Source organism: Schistocerca cancellata, chromosome 2 (assembly GCF_023864275.1).
Source record: "Schistocerca cancellata isolate TAMUIC-IGC-003103 chromosome 2, iqSchCanc2.1, whole genome shotgun sequence".
NCBI classification, from domain to species: domain Eukaryota; kingdom Metazoa; phylum Arthropoda; class Insecta; order Orthoptera; family Acrididae; genus Schistocerca; species Schistocerca cancellata.
In genome coordinates this window covers 706,304,525-706,327,695 of record NC_064627.1, presented here as the reverse complement: position 1 = coordinate 706,327,695, position 23,171 = coordinate 706,304,525, and the positions used below count along the sequence as shown (strand labels likewise).

The following is a 23,171-nucleotide window of genomic DNA, read 5'->3' as shown; positions in this document are numbered from 1 at the left end:
ACTAATACAGTTGTTCACTTTATTCCAGTTATCTTTTAAATTTTCTTAGTTTCTTTCAGAATGGGAGCACTATATATATATATATATATATATATATATATATATATATATATATATTATCATTGTTAAAAAACGATCGCGATACGTTACTAAGCTTTCTTGTTATGTTCATAATATTACGGTATGGATTTTTTTTTCCTCTCTCTCACGAAACGATAGCTGTGTTCCTATGGGACCAAACTGCTGAGTTCATCGGTCCCTAGGCTTACACACTATTTAATCTAACTTAAACTAGCTTACGCTAAGGGCAACACACACACCCATGACCGAGGGAGGAGTCGAACCTCCGACGGGGGCAACCGCGCGAACCGTGGCAAGGCGGCTGAGACCACGCTGCTAGCCCGCGCGGCGAAACGATAGCTGTCTGAGTGAGAAGTGGAGACGTCACCACTGAGCCTGTTTCTTGTTGAAAAAGCTTTAAAACTTCCTTTCGTTTTTCCTTGGAGCTTCCACGCAGTCTCACGAAATCACGCTCGCGGCCGCTGCCAGAAGCGACACACTCTCTTAGCAAGGTGTGCGACTTACTGCTCCGCTGGTTTAATTGGAAACGTTTACAATCCCGGATTGATTCTCTGCTCTGCTTACATTGTCAAATCAGTCTAAGGTCGTCAGCCTCGCTTTGACCTGCGAGGCATGGTTAATCTACTCACTACTTGAATGTCAATCTTGAAAACCGTCTAGCAATTCAACTACTCTCAGCAAGATTCCGAGATTCGACAAGTGGACGGGGATATGTACACCGTTTACAGTTCCTGTACCGCTCGTAACAGTCTTCTACCAACTGCCGCCGATAACCGCCACACTAACCAAACAGAACTAAAGTAAAAAGAAAGGGGGTGAGAGTCTCACAAAACATAACATTCACATTTTCACGAAAACAAATTTAATTTATTGGCTTCAGTGAAAATTTCGCTAAGCCTGCCCATTCACCAGGCACCACCGTCCAGCTAGCTCGCTGACCCGACCACCTAATTTGAGAGTTTTGCCTACTGAGCGACTGTACACTCGCTAATCGGCAGTCCTCGGCTAGAAAACCGAGATATTTCTACCTGAAAGCCACGCCCGCGTACAGGAAAGCACTTCTGGAGTCCCCCGTAGTAATAAATAACTTGACTGATCGCGAAGGAGCACCTTCTCCTGACTTCTGAAACACACGGCGAAAACACCACCTCCGCCCCACAGGGGACGCTACTGCTGTACCCCGAAAGAACTGCCGGTAGATTTACCAATTTCGGGATCTCCGCACTGCTACACGAATTTATTTAAGATTGAGGGCTTTCTGACTCTGTAATGCTCACGCAAATCACTCATATTCAAAATACTGCCTGCTGCCAGGGTATTTCAAACGTTTCTTCCCAAGCGTGAGTTACGAAGCACCTGCCATCATGGGAGAATCACTGGCTCTTGAGCCACACTTTTCGGATCCCTCCCCTATCCTTTGAGGGCAAAGACAAGCCCATAAACTCCAGGCCGCAGAAAGCTTGAAAGCTTGCTTCTACCAGAAACCGACGCTCACATAGACAAGAGAGTGCTTGAGCGCTGCCTTGATGTACGGGGAGAGGACAAAAATATGGAAACAGCAAAAACACATCACATTATCATGCCTAATACTGTGTAGGAAACTCGTTGGCATTCAGAACAGCTTCCAGTCGTCTCGGACAGATTAAATACACGTCCTGTACGGGTTTCAATGAAATCCTCCTGCAAAATAATCGTAGATTCAGATAATGATGATGGGGCAGGCTAGCGATCACGCATGCTTCTATCCAAAGTAGATCATAAAGGCTCAATAATTTTGAGAACTCATGACTGTAGATGCCAGGGAAGATGCGACAATTCATCGGCGGACTCATAAATCAGTCTCGGACGAAATGATTTGTGTGAATAGCGGCCTTGTCTTGTAGCACATCACCATTGGGCAAATAACACTTTACCATGAAATGGAGCTTATTAGCCAAGATGGTCACATAATTCCCAATAGTAACGCAACCTTGCAGTGTAGCCATGACCCCATGGGATACCGCGACATGACCACTAAAATCATCATCGAACCCCATCCACGATTCACTGTTGGTCTGGAGACTTCGCCAGGAGTTGGAAACAGTGTGAAACAAGACCCATCCGACAAAATTACTTTCTCCCGTTGCTCCGTAGTTCAGGTTTTGTGGCGTCGGCACAACGTTTTTCTGTTACGGGCATTTGCATCGCTAGTGAGCGATTTCGGAATTACGATTCGACCTGTAATTCGCGACATATGGAGCTTCTTTCGTGTTCGTTTGGTGCTGACGGGTTCGCGAATGTAACAATCAGTTCAGCAGTTACTCTACAGCTGTCGTCCTCTTATTTTTCCTCACAATTCCCCTAAAAGACTGTCTGTCACGATCACTCTGCATACACTTTTGTTCATGCTGTGGTTTAGTGGATGTTTTCCAGCTTTCCCGGTATGCGTTCAAATCTTCGATACGCTTCCTCTTGAAACACAAAACACTTCGGCTACCGTGGTTACCCACCATACGAGCGCCAACAATTTGATCACGTTCGAATTCACTTAGCTCCGACATAAGGCATTCACAACTACACAGAACACTGTTTTGACCACGACTGACACTTGCAAGGTGTATGAGGACACCGTACAAGTGCTGCTCGTGGTCAAATAGAACTCCTCAACCTGCAGGTTTGCTTATCATCTGCATTTATGTTCAAGCGTACATTTCTCGTGGTGTCCCTGTACTTTTTTGTAGTCTGAAGTGTTGTTCCACTGCAGTGACGAGGCGGCGGTCCTCCTGGGCACCAGGGGGCAAGGGTTATGCCAGGCTGCTGCCGCCACGTGTGCGGGAGAGCTGCGAGGGGCCGCGGCTGGAGGAGGCGGCTGCCCGGCTCAGGAGCTTCTACCTCCGCGGCGAGGACCTCGACGAAGACAGGTTCACCGAGGTACGTAACAGCCGCTCATTCCGTGCAGTCACAGTTAACACGCACGATTAACTGAAGAAGTAGTCTGGTATCTAACAGTTGTCGAAATTTGAATACAATGAAATATTGCCAGGTGTCTCTTCACGCATCCTCCTTGGTTTAGAATGGCAAGTGGCTGATCGATTTGGTTAGTTGTTGGTGTTGACGTGTTTCCATGACTCTGTGGCTTTCAAATGCCTCCTCACCTGGACGAGTAATAAGTCTCCGTAATTTTTTGTTTTAAACTTGGGAAAGCTGCTGTAGACATTTACGAAATGTTGAAGCAGTCAAGGTTTTAGGTCAAATACTGACGTACGCCTAGTAAGAGCATTCGAAAGACGTGTCAACGTCGACTGATGATGATGACCGTTTAGGTCGGCCTTCAACTGGAATCAAAACAGAGAGAAAGTGAGGGACATGATACTGCAAGTTCGTAGACAGACAATACAAGATATCCGCGTCATCTTGGGCATATGTTATCGGTATGCTTGCCTCGGCATGCATACGTAATACGTTCCAAAACACCGCTCATAAAAATAGAATTTTTTCGGTGCTCATACCTCGGGTTCTTCTGGCGATAAAAAGTTAGGGTCAAGTGTTTTGGATAGCCCTTAGGCTAGGAACCATTTGTATACTCTTCAGAAGGATCGTCTTCGTGCCACTACCCTACAGTACAGGATCGAAGTATGGATATTACACACTCCCTCTTACTTAGGCAAATGGACCGAATCGGCTGGCTCTTTTTGCATTTGATGTGGTCCACTGTGGGCTTGATGCAACTTATGGAGGCACTATTAGTTTATGGGCTGTTCTCAGAAAAGCTCAAGAAAAGGGAAATTTTCGCCATCACCAGAGGACCAAACCCCAGCCGAGGATCCCAAGACGGATACCCACAGTAAATGGTTGAAATTTTTATAATAATTCCTAAGATCATTATCTCGAACAACTTTGAAAATTTTCTTGATATCTTCATCCGTTTCCAAGAGAGAGAGGTTCAAAGTTGCTGTACTTCTACACGTAAAATCCGGTAAGAGAGGAAATCTAAATAATAAATAACCGCAGAAAATTGCTCACATTATAACGGTATATTCTCTGGGCATTTATCTAGAAGAGCTATCTCTCTCTTTTCAAAAATATTTATCAGTTATCTAGAAACACCCCAAAATTTTTTTTTGTTTTTGTTTTCGTTTTTTTTTTTTTTTTTTTTTTTCACCAAAACCCATCCGCGAATTTCGAGACAGCTATGCACAGCAAATGGCTCTAATTTTACGATGTGTTCCTAAGATTCCGATCTTGAACGACTTGGAAATTTTTCTTCATACCTTTATCCGTTTCCGAGATACAGGGGTTCAATGTTACCCTACTTGCACATGTGAAATACGCATGTAAAAAAATCCGGGGTGAGACGAAATTGTAGTTTTTACAGTGACATATCACGGAGAAATATACTGAAAAGTGTCTCCATTATTATCTGGGAACCCCCATGTTGAAGTACTAAAGAAAATACAAAATGTTTATGCACGTAATATCTGGTCTGAGGTCCACAATTAGTTTTGCGTAATTTCAATTTCACATAAGTAAACTATCTAAATTTTACTGACCTATACATTTCTTTTCATTTGAGTTACATGCGCTGCTGCAGCAAGGAAGAGAAGGGAACCAGTGAAAAAATGCTCCTATCGGAGCACAAAAAATGCGAATACGTTATTGTTTATTTAAAAGACTGACTGAACGGTTAGGTACCAGCTTTCTCATTCTAATTTCCTCAGCACCTTTAAATATTTTCACAAAAAGTTTGGCATGCGAACATATTCATGCTTTTTTATGCCGAGAGAGAAGACAGTGGCAGCTCCAAAGAGACGAAAAAGTAGTAATTACTGGAATATGGTAGACAGTGGTTGTGTTATAGGAAGAGCGAAGGAGACAACAGTAGTGCGAGGAAGAGAGGGATACAGTGGCAGTGGAACGTAGTTGACAGTGACAGAGTATTGCTAGGAAAAGAGCTGCTTCAATGCAAGAGGACGTGCTACTGGGTATTAGAGGTACCGGTGTGTACAGCAGTCTGGACCACCACCTCTGAAGGCCTCTCTGTATGGTGGTACAACACGCAATGTGTGGTTTTATGAGCAATAAAAAGGGCGTAAATGATGTTTGTGTTGATCTCTATTCCAACTTTCTGTACAGGTTTCGGAACTCTCGGAACCGAGGTGATGCAAAACTTTTTTTGATGTGTGTAGTTGTTCTCCTCCCGATGTACTGGCCAGACTTAGTTCTGTGTGTCTTCTATATCTTCTCGAAGAGTAATTCCAGAAGATACAAAACACCTTAAAAAGACTGATTTCCAGAATTGTTATCAAAACTTGCAGAAACTTTGGGATTTTCGCTCCCAAGCGGGCTACTTTGAAGATTATGATGCAGAATAAAATCAAGGCAAGACATAATAATTTAAATTAATACATTACGGGAACTTTTGGATACCACCTAGTACAGAATGATTACAAATTACTGGACGATTCCAAGAAATCATATTTTCAAAATAATTGAATTATAATTACGTGACCTTACCGAAACCATTGAGAGGAAAGTTTTAAAATCTTGTATTGTTCTTAAATGCAATCAGTGTAAGCCACATGGTGAAGGTGAATTATTCTCGTTTTCATAAAACGCCTTTGAGCGAGCTAGGTGTGATTTTCTTGAACGTTCTGCTAAATCACCTGCTCAGCTTACCAACTTTGTCCTTCTTCTAAGCAACCATACTCGTGGAATAGTGAGACGCGGAGACGAGAAGGTCGTCTTTCAAAGTGGTACCATCAATGAGTGCAAGAAAAGCTCATAAGGCAGCACTCTCCTCCCAATTAAATTTGCCAACAGGCTTAGACCGAATCTAGAATATACGGAACTGCATGTGTATTCCCTCCAGCACCACTGGTCGATTAAACTTTCGTCCGGTTATCTTATTTAACGCCCTAATTTCCTAGTAAAATACACTCCTGGAAATGGAAAAAAGAACACATTGACACCGGTGTGTCAGACCCACCATACTTGCTCCGGACACTGCGAGAGGGCTGTACAAGCAATGATCACACGCACGGCACAGCGGACACACCAGGAACCGCGGTGTTGGCCGTCGAATGGCGCTAGCTGCGCAGCATTTGTGCACCGCCGCCGTCAGTGTCAGCCAGTTTGCCGTGGCATACGGAGCTCCATCGCAGTCTTTAACACTGGTAGCATGCCGCGACAGCGTGGACGTGAACCGTATGTGCAGTTGACGGACTTTGAGCGAGGGCGTATAGTGGGCATGCGGGAGGCCAGGTGGACGTACCGCCGAATTGCTCAACACGTGGGGCGTGAGGTCTCCACAGTACATCGATGTTGTCGCCAGTGGTCGGCGGAAGGTGCACGTGCCCGTCGACCTGGGACCGGACCGCAGCGACGCACGGATGCACGCCAAGACCGTAGGATCCTACGCAGTGCCGTAGGGGACCGCACCGCCACTTCCCAGCAAATTAGGGACACTGTTGCTCCTGGGGTATCGGCGAGGACCATTCGCAACCGTCTCCATGAAGCTGGGCTACGGTCCCGCACACCGTTAGGCCGTCTTCCGCTCACGCCCCAACATCGTGCAGCCCGCCTCCAGTGGTGTCGCGACAGGCGTGAATGGAGGGACGAATGGAGACGTGTCGTCTTCAGCGATGAGAGTCGCTTCTGCCTTGGTGCCAATGATGGTCGTATGCGTGTTTGGCGCCGTGCAGGTGAGCGCCACAATCAGGACTGCATACGACCGAGGCACACAGGGCCAACACCCGGCATCATGGTGTGGGGAGCGATCTCCTACACTGGCCGTACACCACTGGTGATCGTCGAGGGGACACTGAATAGTGCACGGTACATCCAAACCGTCATCAAACCCATCGTTCTACCATTCCTAGACCGGCAAGGGAACTTGCTGTTCCAACAGGACAATGCACGTCCGCATGTATCCCGTGCCACCCAACGTGCTCTAGAAGGTGTAAGTCAACTACCCTGGCCAGCAAGATCTCCGGATCTGTCCCCCATTGAGCATGTTTGGGACTGGATGAAGCGTCGTCTCACGCGGTCTGCACGTCCAGCACGAACGCTGGTCCAACTGAGGCGCCAGGTGGAAATGGCATGGCAAGCCGTTCCACAGGACTACATCCAGCATCTCTACGATCGTCTCCATGGGAGAATAGCAGCCTGCATTGCTGCGAAAGGTGGATATACACTGTACTAGTGCCGACATTGTGCATGCTCTGTTGCCTGTGTCTATGTGCCTGTGGTTCTGTCAGTGTGATCATGTGATGTATCTGACCCCAGGAATGTGTCAATAAAGTTTCCCCTTCCTGGGACAATGAATTCACGGTGTTCTTATTTCAATTTCCAGGAGTGTAGAACGGATACATCTCTATTCGTAACCATCACTATCTGTTTTTTGTTTTCACAGGTGGCTCTGTCAATCATTCAGCTTCCTAGCGTCCTCCACAGCTCACCTTCAACATATTACGTCTTGCTCTTTTTTTGTGTGTGTGTGACATCTTATGGGGCTTAACTGCTAAGGTCATCAGTCCCTAAGCTTACACACTGCTTAACCTAAATTATCCTAAGGACAAACACACACACCCATGCCCGAGGGAGGACTCGAACCTCCGCCGGGACCAGCAGCACAGTCCATGACTGCAGCGCCTTAGGCCGATCGGCTAGTCCCGCGCGGCCATATTCCTTCTTGTTGATAGGCCTCGGATACGGCCATAGGGAAACTGGACGATGCGACTTAACTCTAAGAGGGTAGGCCGTCCCCAGTACATGACATGTGGTTGGTGTAATACTTTCGTGTCTCAATATATCTACCAGGGTTTGATGAAAAATAGTGCATCCGAGTTTTTTAAGAGAAAACTCGGAAAGCTTTAAGAAAGCAAGGGTTATTAACATTCTAAATTATTATTCTTTGTGTCTACATATTTTAAGCCCTCTGCCGCTAGAGGGCCCCGAATTGTAGCGTGTAACATGGGAGTGTACAATGCAACACAAAGTGTTGAGTGCTATTGACAAGGAATTTCAAATTGTTTCTGTATTTCTAGATTTGCAGAAGGCTTTTGACGCTGTACCTCATAGGCGGCCTGTAGTCAGATTACGTGTTTAAGGGATATCGTGTCAGTTATGTGACTGAATTTGTGATTTCCTGTCAGAGAGGTCACAGTTCGTAGCAAGTGATTTCTGGCGTTCCCCAAGGTAGTGTTATAGGCTCTCTGCTGTTCCTTATCAATATAAACGGTTTAGGAGACAATCTGAACAGTCATGTTTGGTTGTATGCAGATGATGCTGTCGCTTATCATCTAGTAATGCCATCAGAAGATCAAATCATATTGCAAAATCATTTAGAAAAGATATCTGTTTCGAGCGAAAATTGGCAATTGACCCTAAATAATGAAAAGTGTATGGTCATCCACATGAGTGTTAAAAGGAATCCGTGAAACTTCGGTTACACGATAAATCAGTCAAATCTAAAGGCCGTAAATTCAACCATATAGCTAGGAATTACAATTACGAAAACTTAACTTGGAAAGAACACGTAGAAAATGTTGTGGGGAAGGCGAACCAAAGACTGCGTTTTATTTGTAGAACAGTTAGAAGATGCAACAAATCAACTAAAGAGACTGCCTATTTGGAGTACTGCGGCGCGACCTGGGATCCTTACCAGGTAGGATTAACCGAGAATATCGAGAAAGTTCGAATAAGAATAGCGCGTATTGTTTTTTCTACCATTCCACTCTCTATCAGCGCGTGGAAAAAATGGACATGTAAGTCTTTTCATATGAGCTCTTACTCTTATTTTATTACGGTGATAATATCTCCCGGTGAGGGATGGCGGTGATGGAATATTTTCTCATTCAGGGGAGAAAGTTAGTGATTGAAATGTCGTGAAAAGATCTCGCAGCAATGAAAAACGCGTTCATGTTAATGATTACAACCGGAGTTCACTTATTATATCCGTGACTCTCTCTCCCTTATCTCGCGGTAATACGAAATGTACTGCCCTTCTTTAGAATTTTTCGATGTCCTACATACTTCACACAACCACGTCCTCTTCAGCTCGGGGAAACGTGCTCGGTTTTCACACACATGCTCGGTTTTCATACAGCTTCATCGGTGTGATCTGCACCGCTTCCTCTTCTCTTCATTACTGACGTTTATGAACTTTCAAGGTGTCGAATCTGTCCATTTTCTCATATCTTTCCAGTAGTCCTGTTTTACGTCATTCATGAAATGTTGCACTAACCACAAGGCGTAAACGTCCCTGCTCCTCTTGTCAGTTGCACTCAGATATGACGCTTCCTGCGCGACTGGGAAATGTGTTTTGTGATGACTGCTGTAACTCTCTGCTCGCTCGGACCCCCCTCCGTCGCTTTCCATCTTCGTCAAGTTACCTTCTTTTCCAAGCATTTCAACGTTGTTGGTCCGTCTATATTGATTTCCCAAACAAGTAGAAAAGCCTTGATTTGGCGGAGTCATAATAATCGCCGAACCAACATTTGTAGCTATAAGAGTCGAAGAACATGAAAGAAGGAGCTGAGAAGAGAGTGAAACTGCGTTGTATACTATGAGCGATGTTATTCATCCTATAATTGAGCAAGCTATGCAGAAAAACCGGCAGAACCATCGAGAAGACAACGTATCGCAGGGAAAGTCTAAGAGATTGAAAACTAAGAAGAAATTTCGAAAGAAAATGAAAATTCAGGAAAAGAAGACGAAAATTTGCCATTGACCTTGTACTTCTGTCAGCGATGACCAAAGATTCGGAAGATAACTTGAACGAAATAGATAGTACCTTGAAAAGTGGTTATAAGATGGGGAGCAAACGAAGTAAACAAAAACAATGGAATGTAGGCGAATCAAATCAGGTGATACTAAGGGAACTAGATTAGGGGAGAGGAGAGGGGAGGGTTTCACGGATATAATAACTGAAACAGGAAAAGTAAAGATGAAACAAAATGGAGACTGACCGTAGCAAGAAAACTTTTTCTGAAAATTAAAACTTGTTAATGTCAAATAGAAATCACTGAAACTTTCATTGTGATGTCACTAGTGTAAGGCCTGGAGGCCTCATCAGTTCACGTACTGGTTAAGGCGACAGTTCGCAGAAAGCAGTAAATGAGTATTCGAGTCCGGAAGTGGCACATATTTTCGATTGTCACTACATATTCAATAATCTGTAGATTCAGCGTATATGGACGCTTTGCAGTGGTATAATTTCATGCCAATGCGTCTTCATTGATTTCGTCCCAATTGATCTTTTTATTTCATTTCAGTGCATTTAATTCATTTCTGTAGTCAAAGAGAAGAAAATGAGGGAGGTCCGGGGGGGGATAAAAACTGTAGAAATAGACTAAGCTTGATCACAGTAAACTGGTTGAAGTGTATGAAGGTTGCAGTACTCATGCAGAAATGAAGAATCTGTGACAGAACAAACTATCGTAAAGGACTGCACCAAACGAGTCTTCGGACAGATAACCACAACAATAAGACCTTTGTACATTCATCTTAAAGGCAGATCGCGGTATGACAGTAGTCGCTATATCTTTATGAAGTAAGGGGAGGAAGTTCATTTCCTGGGCTGTTGTTATTGCTTTAGGCACTCCAAACTTAAATATCCAATTATTGACAAGAATTTTTGCCACTCTTGCTACCTGTTGGTTTGACATTGCGACCATTTCTGCATATCATGAAAAATGATCTATGGTTGTATGTACCTATTCCCTGAAGGTGTTTTATTGAATGGCGCTAAAACATCAATCCCAGAAATTCGAATAGTGCTGATGCTTCAGGTAACCTCTGCAATGGTACTCTTGTTCGACACAAAAAAAATGGTTCAAATGGCTCTGAGCACTATGGGACTTAACATCTGTGGTTATCAGTCCCCTAGAACTTAGAACTACTTAAACATAACTAACCTAAGGACATCACACACATCCATGCCAGAGGCAGGATTCGAACCTGCGACCGTAGCAGTCGCGCGGTTCCGGACTGAGCGCCTAGAACCGCTAGACCACCGCGGCCGGCTGTTCGACACAAGTCCTCTCTCTGCGCACATTCTATGCCATTCTGCTCATACTGGTTTACGCCTGTCTGCCTATTCCTCCGTCAATACCTATCCGTTACCCTCTTGTTGGTAGATCTGCAACCTCCATGACCAGTTAATATGTGATCATAAGCTTCTTGTAGCACTCTATTCCTTAGCTTCCCTAGTAGCACTACCCATGGTCCCAACTTGATTCTCTGCATAACAATCCATCCTGCATACAAAACTGTGACTGCTTAGAATACTTCTTACATTCGTCATACAATCTTTGTGCACCTTGCCATTCCTTATGCTCATTACCCCCAATACGTAATACTGCTGGTTGGTTCAAATGGCTCTGAGCACTATGGGACTTAACTGCTGTGGTCATCAGTCCCCTAGAACTTAGAACAACTTAAACCTAACTAACCTAAGGACATCACACACATCCATGCCCGAGGCAGGATTCGAACCTGCGACCGTAGCGGTCACGCGGATCCAGACTGAAGCGCCTAGAACCGTTCGGCCACCACGGCCGGCCGTAATACTGCTGTTTTGCTACTTAAGCCATCGGCATCGCCATGCTTCTACCCAGGTTTATGCGTAACTTCGGAATGAAATTCACTTAGTCTTACTACCCATCCTGTCAACCTAGTGGAAGGATCCTTTAACCCCAACAACCATTTTAACGCTGAATGAATTATTATTTTAAACTTTTTACCGTTCAGATAACATTTGAAATATGTAATTCCATAAATAAGGCTTAACATCTCTTTCTCTGTTGTGGAACAACTTCTTTCTGCAGAAATTACTTGCCTCGAAGGGTAAGCTACTGGATGTTCTACGCCTTCTACCTCTTGTGACAAAACATAGCCAAGTGCGTGATTTGATGCATCACATGATAAAAAGAGTTGTCTGGAAATATCAAACTCCGACTCGATGTTAAAGCTTCTTTTAGCTCCTCAAAAGCAGCCTGGCACTCTTCTGGCGACACAAATTTAGTTCCCTTTTTCAACAATTATGTGTCAAAGGTCTAGAGAAATCTGCGAATCCTTTTACAAACCGGCAGTAATAGTTCGCAATCCCAAGAATGACTGCAACTCCTTTACTAATTCTGGTAAAGGAAATTCACGTACAGCTCTAATTAATCTTGGGTCTGTCTTAACCCCATCTTTAATTGTGATATGACGCAGGTACGCTACCTCTTCCATCACAAAATGACACTTTTCCATACTCCGTGTTAACTTTGTTGCTTTTAACCTTAGGAATACTTCTCTTAATCGCTGTATAGGCTGTTCCATATCATTCCCATAAACAATTATGTAATCGAGACACACTAAGCATTGCTGTGGTTTCAAACCTCTGAATACTCCGTCCAGCAATCTCCGAAATGTTGCAGGTGCATTTTTCAATCCGAATGGCATTCTTCTTAATTGGTTTTGTCCCCAGGATGCCAGAAACGCTGTCTCCTGTCGATCCTGTCGTGCAACCTCTATCAAGTGATAACCACTCTTCAGATCCATTATTGAAAAATATTTGCATTGCCCTAAATGATCCAACGTTTCTGTGACGTTTGGCAAAGTGTAAGCACCCGTTATGGTTTTCGCATTTAGGTGTCTGTAATCACAAGAAAACCTATATTTTCATGTTCCATCCATCGATTTTTTTTTAGCGCGACGACTATTCCTGGCCCCCACGAAGTATTACTTTCTTCAGTTATTCCATCTTTCAACTGTTGATCGATAAATTCATTCAAAATTGTCTGCAAGTACCTAAGTTCAAATGGCTCAGATGGTTCTGAGCACTATGGGACTTAACATCTGAGGTCATCAGTCCCCTAGACGTAGAACTACTTAAACCTAACTAACCTAAGGACATCACACACATCCATGCCCGAGGCAGGATTCGAACCTGCGACCGTAGCAGTCGCGCGGTTCCGGACTGAAGCGCCTAGAACCGCTCGGCCACTGCGGCCGGCAAGTACCTAAGATTCTGTATGGTTTGCGATAGACTCGTGGTTCATATCCTGTTGATAAGTGGTGCTGTGTAATATACATAACAGGCAATGGCCCTTTTGGAAAAACATAAATCCTTAAAGTGCTTCACTTTCTTTAATAAAACAGTTTCAATGGCGTCCGGCAATGACACCCCTCGCGTCCTATTCTTCTTCCTCCAGGATGTCCATATTAGAGATTTGTTAATCCTATGTTCTCTGCGCTAAACTTATTTACAAAAACAGGTACTTTTTTTCACCCCTTATTTGTTGTATGCATACAATACCTCTTTTTAACTAAGCAACCTGCCTGATCTAATACTTCATTCTCTTCTAATGTTTCCGCTACACACAAAGTTCCTAACTTCGCTAGACTCAACAGTGACCCAAAGTGATTTCCCAGTAGCCCTAGAATCACAACTGCACAAATTAAGTTTTAGTGTGATCGTTCATAGTTCAATCGGTTTGTCTTTTGCAACAGAGACCCCTTGTGACATTGCTGCACTGGCAGCACTGGCTGCACTGGCAGCAACTTTTTAGTTACTACTCCCAATTGTTCCCTATAGAGCCTGGCACTACCTCGTTTCGTATATCTCTAAATTAACCCCTCTTTAAATTCTTTGAATGTGTTGACTCACTTAAGTGCTTCTGTATAACCTACATAAGTTTCCGCTTCCCCTGTTAGCCTCAATTCTGCAACACCCAATAATACCTTATCAGCCCAAACTTCCACCTGAGCCAGACTTCCAAGGTCTCCCACGAAGGCCTGCATATCCTCGGTTGCCTTACCAGAAACAGGAGCAATTAAACTTGTGACTTACAAATCTACACTCCGTTGTGACGATCGCAATTCTACCAACCCATGCAGTTCTGTTTTATCTGCTGTTAATTGTGCTACCTTTTCAAACAATATCCATACTGCTTCCGACTGTGACTACGTCTCTGGTTCCGTCTAAACTTTGTCTTTGACAATATTCATTTTGAGAATTAACATTCACAAGAAAAGAAAACGAAATATATCAATCTATTTCTAAGGTCTAATCATGAGGCACCTCGACTCTCGGCATTGCCTAGCCATGTGCCCCCAATAATTACAAGTATAACATTTTACCGGAACGGATTTCGTTCATGGTGCTGAGTGAGCCTCAAGGCTACACTGTGCAAATCTAACAACCACTAACTTATCATGATTATCATTACCTCTAAAATTAGACAAATTCAATGGTTCTCTACATGCAATAAGATCTACTTTACAAAATCCTCGACAGTCAAACTTTCTCTCCAGGACCACAAAAATTTTTTTGACTCATTGTACTATAGGCTGTAGGTTCAGACATCTCTCTAAGAAGGCAACGTCAATGTTCTGACACCAGTGTTGAATGACCATTAGTTGTCACCCATAGAGAGTGAAACGAGACATCAGGATTATAGTAGATTTGTTCAATTAATTTGCCTGCTCTGACCCTTAGCTGCAGTACATCATAAATGGTTTGTTGGAGGCGTCCAGTCACCTCTCATGCGAAACCATAGATGTCTGGCCGAATGTGGTGGCAGTCGAATGCCACTGTCAGCAGTGTCTCCGGCTGCGAACATGATGACAGTGAGGTGGTGCAGCTGACGATGGCCATGAACTTCCTCCAGCGTATGGGCGGCTCCCTCATGACTCAGGGCAGGCTGCCCCGTCTTGTGGTTGAACAACGGACCCGGTATTGCATTCCGTGAGGTCGCTCCGGGTGTCACAGGCTCGTGGTGTAGGCTGTGATACTGAGACAAGACTCATTTAATACACAGATGACTGAGTACTTATACGCTCCAGACTATGTTCATGTACGGCTTAAGACATGTACTGTACATACTTCCACGGTGGCAAGTGAGGAAAGGCTTCTGTCCTCCTAGTAGACTATTGCAGTGTCTGCTGTTGCTATTCTGCGCCCACCTGGCTCCACTATGCAACGCCAGTTTTTTTTTTTTTTTGGCTGTGTTTTGCTTTGCAGTGCATAATACACTCCCCTGTCTGTGGCTGGCTCTGTTGCAACTCACTTCCAGTTTGCCGTAGTTTTTGTCCAAATACAGTCGATCGACTATATCAGCTTCAGGCCCCTCTATGACACCATGTGGACAGCAGACAATCATCGCTATGCACTGCCGGGAACAAAAGGCAACATCCACAAGGACTGTGTCCCGGGGCACCAGGGGAGGAAGGGGTGCGTTGGATACTGAGAGTTTGGGGTATTAGCGATTCATTTGTCACTGTCATTGGCAATCAGATGTCGTTCAGGAAGCCTGTCCGTTTTGACTATGCAGGCAGTAACTGTGTTGAGCTTAAAGAGGAACAGTGTTTGCAACATTCATTCTAGGGTAAACCGTGTGCACCAACTGTACGTGCTTCCTGTTGAAAAGCTACAGCCATATAAACGGGATGACATTTTGGCCTGCGGGAGACTGGATGGATGCTTCGATAGGTTCCTGCCCATGTTGGGCACTATGTATCGGTATTGCGCCGTTGCTTCCAACAGTGTTATGTGAAACATTCCCTCAGCTGCAGACCAGGTTCTGGACGTCCAGTTAATACAGATGCATGTCAAGATCGACGCACTGTGCGACAGCAGCGGCCGACCGGAGGACGAAATGCAGACAGATGTCGCCCCTGCGACGTCACCAGGGGCCACTGGAACCCTTCTGCTTGCAGCAGGATTAAGATCACGTGCGCGTCTGCTCAAGCTACCACTGACACCACGACGACGCCAAAATCTTCTGTGGAGACGTAGAAGAGTCGACTGAAGCTCAGAATGGCGATCTGTTGTCTTCAGTGATGAGAATAGGTTGTGTCTGCACGTGAAAGACGCATGTACACGTGTCTGGCGTAAACCTGGTGTGCTGCCTGTTCCAGACTGCATCCGCGCACGACACACAGGTCCCATCCCATGCTTCGTGGTGTGGTGGGCAATCAGTTACAGCTAGCACTCACATTTGGTGTATCTGCATGGTAAAGTTACCAGTCCCGCTACATTCCACGGGTTGTTATCGCCGTAATACTGCCGTTTCTGGCACAGGAACGTAGTCTGCTCTTACAGCAAGACAGTGCACGTCCACATACGACTTTTGTGGCGCAACGTGCTCTTCGTAGTGTCCAACAGCTGCCCTGGCCAGCATGACCACCAGATCTCTCGCCAATTGAACACATATGGGACATGATGAACCGGGTGGTGACTCGTTCTCCAGGATCTTTTAAGAATTATTGCCGAATTGCAACATAAAACAGAAGCTGCTTGGGACAACCTATCACAGGATCTACTGTGTACCGACGCAACACTTTGGGCGCCCTTTACTGTAACAGCGGTGTTTCATTTGGTGAGAATTTGTTTTCACATACTCGTACAATGATTAATTACGTGTCACCTCACTTGTCGTTAAAAATACCTTGTTGCTGAGGGAGTCGCTTTTTCTTCCAGTAGTGTACATCTCATAGAGTGTACAAAATATCGATGTCCGCTGAGATGAACCTTGTGGCCCAACATAGTGTGATCGGGGGCCTTGTTAAACGAGGCGGTGACGTTTCAACCTCCATTGTTTTCTTCCATAACATATATATGTATTTTCCTCTCAGTTAACACATAAGAAGCTTGATAATTACTGTACAAATACCTTTATATACGACTATGAAACAAGATCTCGACGGAATAAATATGCCAAGGAAGAATAAACATAAATGTAAAAACAGTATCTCTACTAAGGAATGAATTTCATAACAAACTGCCTAAAGAGTTGAAAGAGATTTCTAAAACAAACTTCTTTAAAAAGATAGTCAAAAATACATATTAATCAATAACTTATTTATAGTAAAGGGTTATTTAGCCCTTTTCAGCACAGTGATGCGTATGGCGTCATCGTATCAATTGTTCCTCAAGGCCAGGCTATTCTTTCAAAGATTATAAAGAACATTGCAGGACCTTCCAAAATCATTGTGATTAGGCTGGCTATCGTGAATTCGATAAAACACGGAGCATAAGACTGTAATGCATTGAAAAACGTATTGTTGCATAGTGTCTAAGCTATAGTACATGCAGCGGGACTTTCAAAATATCGTATCAAGGCAAAAGAAGCAAAATAATTTGAAAATTGCACTAATAAATTATTGTTGTATGTGTAAATTAAGTAGTAAGTGGTTTGAAAATGATGTCAATTTTGGTAACGTGTTCCTTGGGAGTCACAAATATTTGTGATTCCTTTCGGACTCATTGGGAATTTGTTATGATATCTAACGCATTACATGCAAAACATTTACCGTGAAGTGTAACTTAACAATTATAAATTTCTTTTGACACTATAATATACTAATTGACCACACTTACATTTTAATATAATTTACCAGTATTTTCCTGCTTTAGTAAAAATTCCTAGCTTGTTTACCAGATGATTCGCAACCATAAATAACTTTCAGTGGAAGAAATAGTTACCCCTCGAAGGTTATTTATCTGATTTGGACCTTCCTATGTCTGATTTGGAGGAAGATACTGAAATTGCTTAGCGGTAGGACCGTATTGCATCAGATACACGGTTTGTTCGAGGACTGGATCTTGATATGGTTAAATTTTCTGGACACCTAAGGCAATGTTAAAGACGATGTTCCCTTGGCTTCAAGGTGGTTACTTATTGCTCCATACTATGAAGTACTTAATTCGGCTCAGAAAATTCAATGCAAGACACGCCGGGAGCTTCGATGGGAATGAAGGACGTCGAAGAAGTGGCTACATAATGTAACTCAGTTTTCTCTGACCCTTTAGAAGATGAACTGTCACCTTTAAATAAAATCTGTACTGAACACAGAAAACTGCTGCATCTTTGGATACAGAAAAGTATCTTGGAATACACATGCTGGCAGGCGTTGTGAAAATACCTAGTTAGGGAATGAACTGGGCAGAGGCTACAAGATTTCCTCCAATAGCTGTCTCCTTGCTTAGGAATAGGTTTGATAAGCTAAGAATTATTTATAAGTGAATGACAACACTGAAATGAAGCAAAGATAAGATCCTGATTGTGACAACTTTTCATAGGTGTGACCATTTGTTGACAAAATCAAACAAAATTTTGCACTTATTGAACCTGACGAATATAATTCAGTGGAAAAATTAATCAATCCTTTCAAAGATCGCTCATTCCTGAAATAATATATAAAAAACGAACTGCGCCAATGGGGTATAACAGTTTTTTCCCGTAGAAGTGTGTACGATTTTGAAATATACCGAGGTAAAGGAACCGTACCAAACGATGCTGATCATGGTATAAGTGGTGATGTAGTGAGTGATAAGGCATGTAGAAGGACAATATGAACACAAAAATTCTAAAGCCTTTACGGACAATTGGTTCACCTGTCAGAACCTTATTTTTGTTGTGAAAAACTATGGAATGCTGGCTGTTGCCAATGTCAGCTTCACAGCACATCAAGGTTGCAATCCAAAAATGTACAGAGCTGAAAAAGTACGGACGAGGATAATATGATTACCGAACTGAAACAGAAAGGAACATCATTGCGCTGAAGTGGTATAAGAAGCCTGGCGTCCTTGCATCGTCACACAAAGTAATAAATCCAGTGGCACCTGTGAAACAATGGGCAGTGATAGAACGAAAATATATTGATGTTCCATGGCCAGACGTTGTCAGAGAATGTAAGTGCTTTATGTGTGGAGTTGACTTACACTACATGCTGATTGCTACGTACAGGAGTAATGTTGGCGTGAATATATTTTGCCGAAGAATCATATTTCATCTCATTGATATGTGTGTCGTGTATGCGTTGCTCCTACGTTGTCGATATTGCAGGCCAAGAAGAATTGTGGTTGTGTGGTCACAGTGACAGATTACAAATGGGGAGGTTTGGGTTTAAATCACCTTCCTACCCAATATTTTTTACACAAAATTATGAACTGTCCGTCCGGTCATTGACGTGTGTGTTCGTTGTATTCAAATTTCTGTATGCGTTATAGTGTAATGTCCGACGTGTGACGAAGGAACCTACAGACGTACGTACCTCCTATTACTTCTACACAGGTACATGTTATGCCGCTTGCGTTCTGTTTTGTAAGTGTTGACTCTCGAAGTCCTTCGTTATGACATAGTTCACATCCGTTAATTTGTTATTTTCATTTCGGTGAGAGGTCTATGCGGCGTCTCGCCTGCTCTCACTACTAATCACCGAATTTGAGTCGTGTGGTAAGAATATATTCGTCGCAAGCAAATAGAAAGAAACCCAACTGAATTAAGTTTGTAAACCTTACTTTTGCTTTTGGTTTATAAATTTCACCAGGATATATTGCACGCATTAACTAAACATAAATCGATTATATGTCTTAGTTTTAATGTTTTCAATTGTAAGTAAACTAGTTACCTAAACCAGTACTTAGAAGCATAAATGAGATATTAAATAAAACTATTGTTAATACCTCACCTCCATAACATATTTATAATCTAATTGTATTTCTAAGCGTATATATAAACGTTTTTACTAAAAAAACTGGTTAGTTTTGCAGATTTTTAGCATGCGGCGTATCACCCATAGTATAAGGAATAGACGCTGCAATGTAAAGACGTTTTCTTGGTCAAATATTGTTTAAATGTTACATTGAAAAGATCCACAGAATTGTATGACATGGACAACTGGTGCGTTTAGTTGTAATAAAAAAAGTTTTGTTAAAAGTGCACCACGGCACATACGCGATTTTGAAAATGTGTACCATCTCTCCTGGATTTCCCCTATAACAGAAAATGACTGAAGTGAGCATCTTTTTTGCCTACAGATGATGACCGACGCCCTCTTCTTCGACGGCATCCAGGAAACCGTCGAGTTGTTCGCCGCCTCGTCGAGTTCTCCAGTATACGAATACCTCTTTGACGTCGACGGAGAGCGAAACTTGCTGAAGAGACTGATGTCCAACGCGAAGAAAGCAGGTTATTTCTTGCTGCCTTCAAACTCGTGACAATTCTGTTTTCAGTTCCAGGAATCCTTGTACACAGTAGAAAGTCACATGAGCTGCTGCGCTGTGCCGGAAAACGGAATACCTACAAGCATAGGTTAGGATTCCTCATCGTGGGACTTTATTGCTGATAAGGGGATGGTCCGACTCGTCGTGTCGAAATCTAGTTTAATTTTTCTTTCTCTGGTCATCACCTTGGTAAGAATCTCGTGTGCAAGAATTTTAACTGCCGGTATGGATTGAGAGTTGCTAAAAACTAATAAATCATTTTACATTTGCACACATTATGTGTGTGAGACTTGTTGATGTGTAGCCCTGAATTTTCGCTCTTCACGACACCATGATTTCTCAGTAGTTTGTCATGCTAAAGGCTGAATTCTCCGACTGAAAATAATAAAATATTATTGAATTTATTTAGAGAAGTACAACATATATATCATATACAACTTTTTTAATTTGTTAGGAGACAGCACAATAAATATAATACAGTTACGGACGAAACTTGACAGCCATGTTAGCCACAGACATAATTCGACGATTCTATGCAAAACGAATTGCCAATGAGTCTGTATATGTCGCTAATTGCTTCCTGTTAATGTCTGTGAAGTGTCTTCGACTGACAAGCTGACCTATGTGCATCGCATCACATAAAATCTGAAACATCTGCACTTCCTTGTCAGCGTAAGTTCGAATCACTGTACACAATGATACAAAAATCTAGTGCTCTGACAAAGAATCTAAATAGATAAAGCGATTAGCTCCCATAAAACAGAAGAAGAGCGAGATGAATGCAAACAAATATCTAATTCACTAAAATTCGTTGAATATACCATCAGATTTTTTGCACGGCACATTTCGCTTTTGAACATGTGGCCCATTTTTCCGGCCGACTATTGAAGATAACCGTATTCATCACGGGGATTAATGAGTATGAGTGCGCAGACATGACCTCAACTTCTCCCCTTTGGTTGCTACCTTTCTTGTGCTACCTTTCCTGTGCTACCTTTCTTGTAGCACTTTTAAAAAATTATATTCTTCTGCATTATATAGGTGAGATTTTAGGGAACCATACGTTTTGTTCTTCGCATCTGGAACAGAAGCTTCCATTGTTTTCGTTTAAATTTCTTTTCTGATTTTATGTATAAATGTAAGTTCCTAGATGCAATTTTATGTTGTTTCTATATTTTTCGCACCTATATCTTTGGCGATATCGCAAGTCTAGTCACGTAGCATAGTATCGTTGGCTCTTCACGTTGCTCAAAAAAGCCGAATTATTATTTCCCTTAAATGCTTAGATCCATCTATACCTTCATTTTCACGGGTGTGAAATTCATATTTATGGAACTGCACTTACCGATTACATATCATCTGCATTCAATCAATACACTATACAATCGTTCAAAAAATATATATGAACAATTTGAATGTTCCTTTAAAAAACCACTGTGTGGGACATCAGATAATATTCAAGTGTATTTTCTGTTGGTGGCTTCAGCTAGCGTCAGTTGTAGGTCTCCACGGCAAGTAGAAAATCATTCACACGGCTCCCTACTTTGCAAGATCAAACACTATACGGAATATTTTTAAAGCCGGTGTATTTCAAATAACTACCTGAAATTAAAAGAAAGAATGATAAAAAAATCTTAATGTTCACTTACGTTTTTAACACAGTAATATTCTTTTAAGGTAGAAATGAATTAATGACATTAGCTGCCAATGAGCACTGATCAATGGAGAAAGTTGAAAATTACAGGCAAACCTGCATTCGAACCTGGGACTTCTGCTTATTGGGCAGATGCGCCATCCACACACAGTACTGATCGCAGCTGTATGGACTGCCCTAGCACGCCTCCCAACAGACCTGTTGAGACTTTGGGTCCGACTTGGGCGTACTACGATAGTCCATCCAGTTGCGATCAGCACTGTTTCAGGGTGGCGCAGTGGTCAGCGCATCTGCCCAATAAGCAGAAGTCCCAGGTTCGAATGCAGGTTTGCCTGTAATTTTCAACTTTCCCCATTGATTTAAATCAAAGCCCACTAGCAGTTAATGTCAAATAAAAAAAAAAGTTCAAATGTGTATGAAATCTTATGGGACTTAACTGCTAAGGTCATCAGTCCCTAAGCTTACACACTACTTGACCTAAATTATCCTAAGGAGAAACACACACACACACCCATACCCGAGGGAGGACTCGAACCTCCGCCGGGACCAGCCGCACAGTCCATGACTGCAGCGCCTGAGACCGCTCGGCTAATCCCGCGCGGCTGTCAAATTCCTTTGTGCTTTGGTTCAGAATGGCTGTGGGATGAAAATTGTGCCTGTTCTTTTGGACGTGTCCGAAAGAACAGACACCACATATACAGGTTGAACATTAATAAAATCGACAAACACCAGGGACGGATTCCTGCCTGGAAATGGAGGAAAGAAGGTCCTACGAACTTGCGTCTGGAAATGCATCGTTGGCATGGTAGATGGCGCCGACGAATGACAGTTCCTCTGGCCACGTGTGGTGTGTTCTATGTTGTGTTGCAGGCTATATTATTGACGTAGCATACTGCAGGCAGCACAATGTCGGGAACAAGCCGGGATGGTGTTTGTGTACGGTCAATCAGATGGAAACGGTCTAGAGACAGAGAGACAGCACGACCATACCAATTTTTTTCTCTTTATTGTTATTTTAAACCTGTTTACAGGCAGGCCAGCTGCAGCATACTACGCCGCTCTTTGGCCACAGAGAAACACAAAAGATACACATGAAGACAATTAGAGAAAAAAATACGGTGGACATATAAAAGGAGACAAACACTTTTTAAAATACATGGAGCTGTTCACGAGCGTAGAGTCCAAGATAAAATTTGTTCAGGCACTTGGACACACACATAGAACGTAGGTGCACAAAACGAATAACACTGAACCACTTAAGCACAAACGACGGCACACACAGAAACAAGAGGCGTTGATCTCCAGCGCGCGAATGTTCACTAAGCGTTTACGAGTCCGGGGACCCGCCAAGAGAGGAGGAGGGGGGGGGGGGTTGGGAGAGGGAGCGGGAAGAGCAGAGATGCCACGGACAGAGGAGATAGGGGGAGGGAGGAAGGGGGAGGGGAAGCCCGGGGGAAGAGG

General features: G+C 43.2%; 1 protein-coding gene across 1 annotated transcript in view; it reads left to right on the top strand.

Moving 5' to 3' along the window:
• LOC126157945 (juvenile hormone esterase-like) overlaps nt 1–23,171 on the top strand; it is a 193,831-nt gene that overhangs the window by 146,501 nt on the left and 24,159 nt on the right. Inside the window, exons 7-8 of the mRNA XM_049916409.1 lie at nt 2,825–2,991; nt 19,871–20,021. Of these exons, the coding sequence (XP_049772366.1) occupies nt 2,825–2,991; nt 19,871–20,021 (318 nt within the window). The remainder of the gene's footprint in view (nt 1–2,824; nt 2,992–19,870; nt 20,022–23,171) is intronic.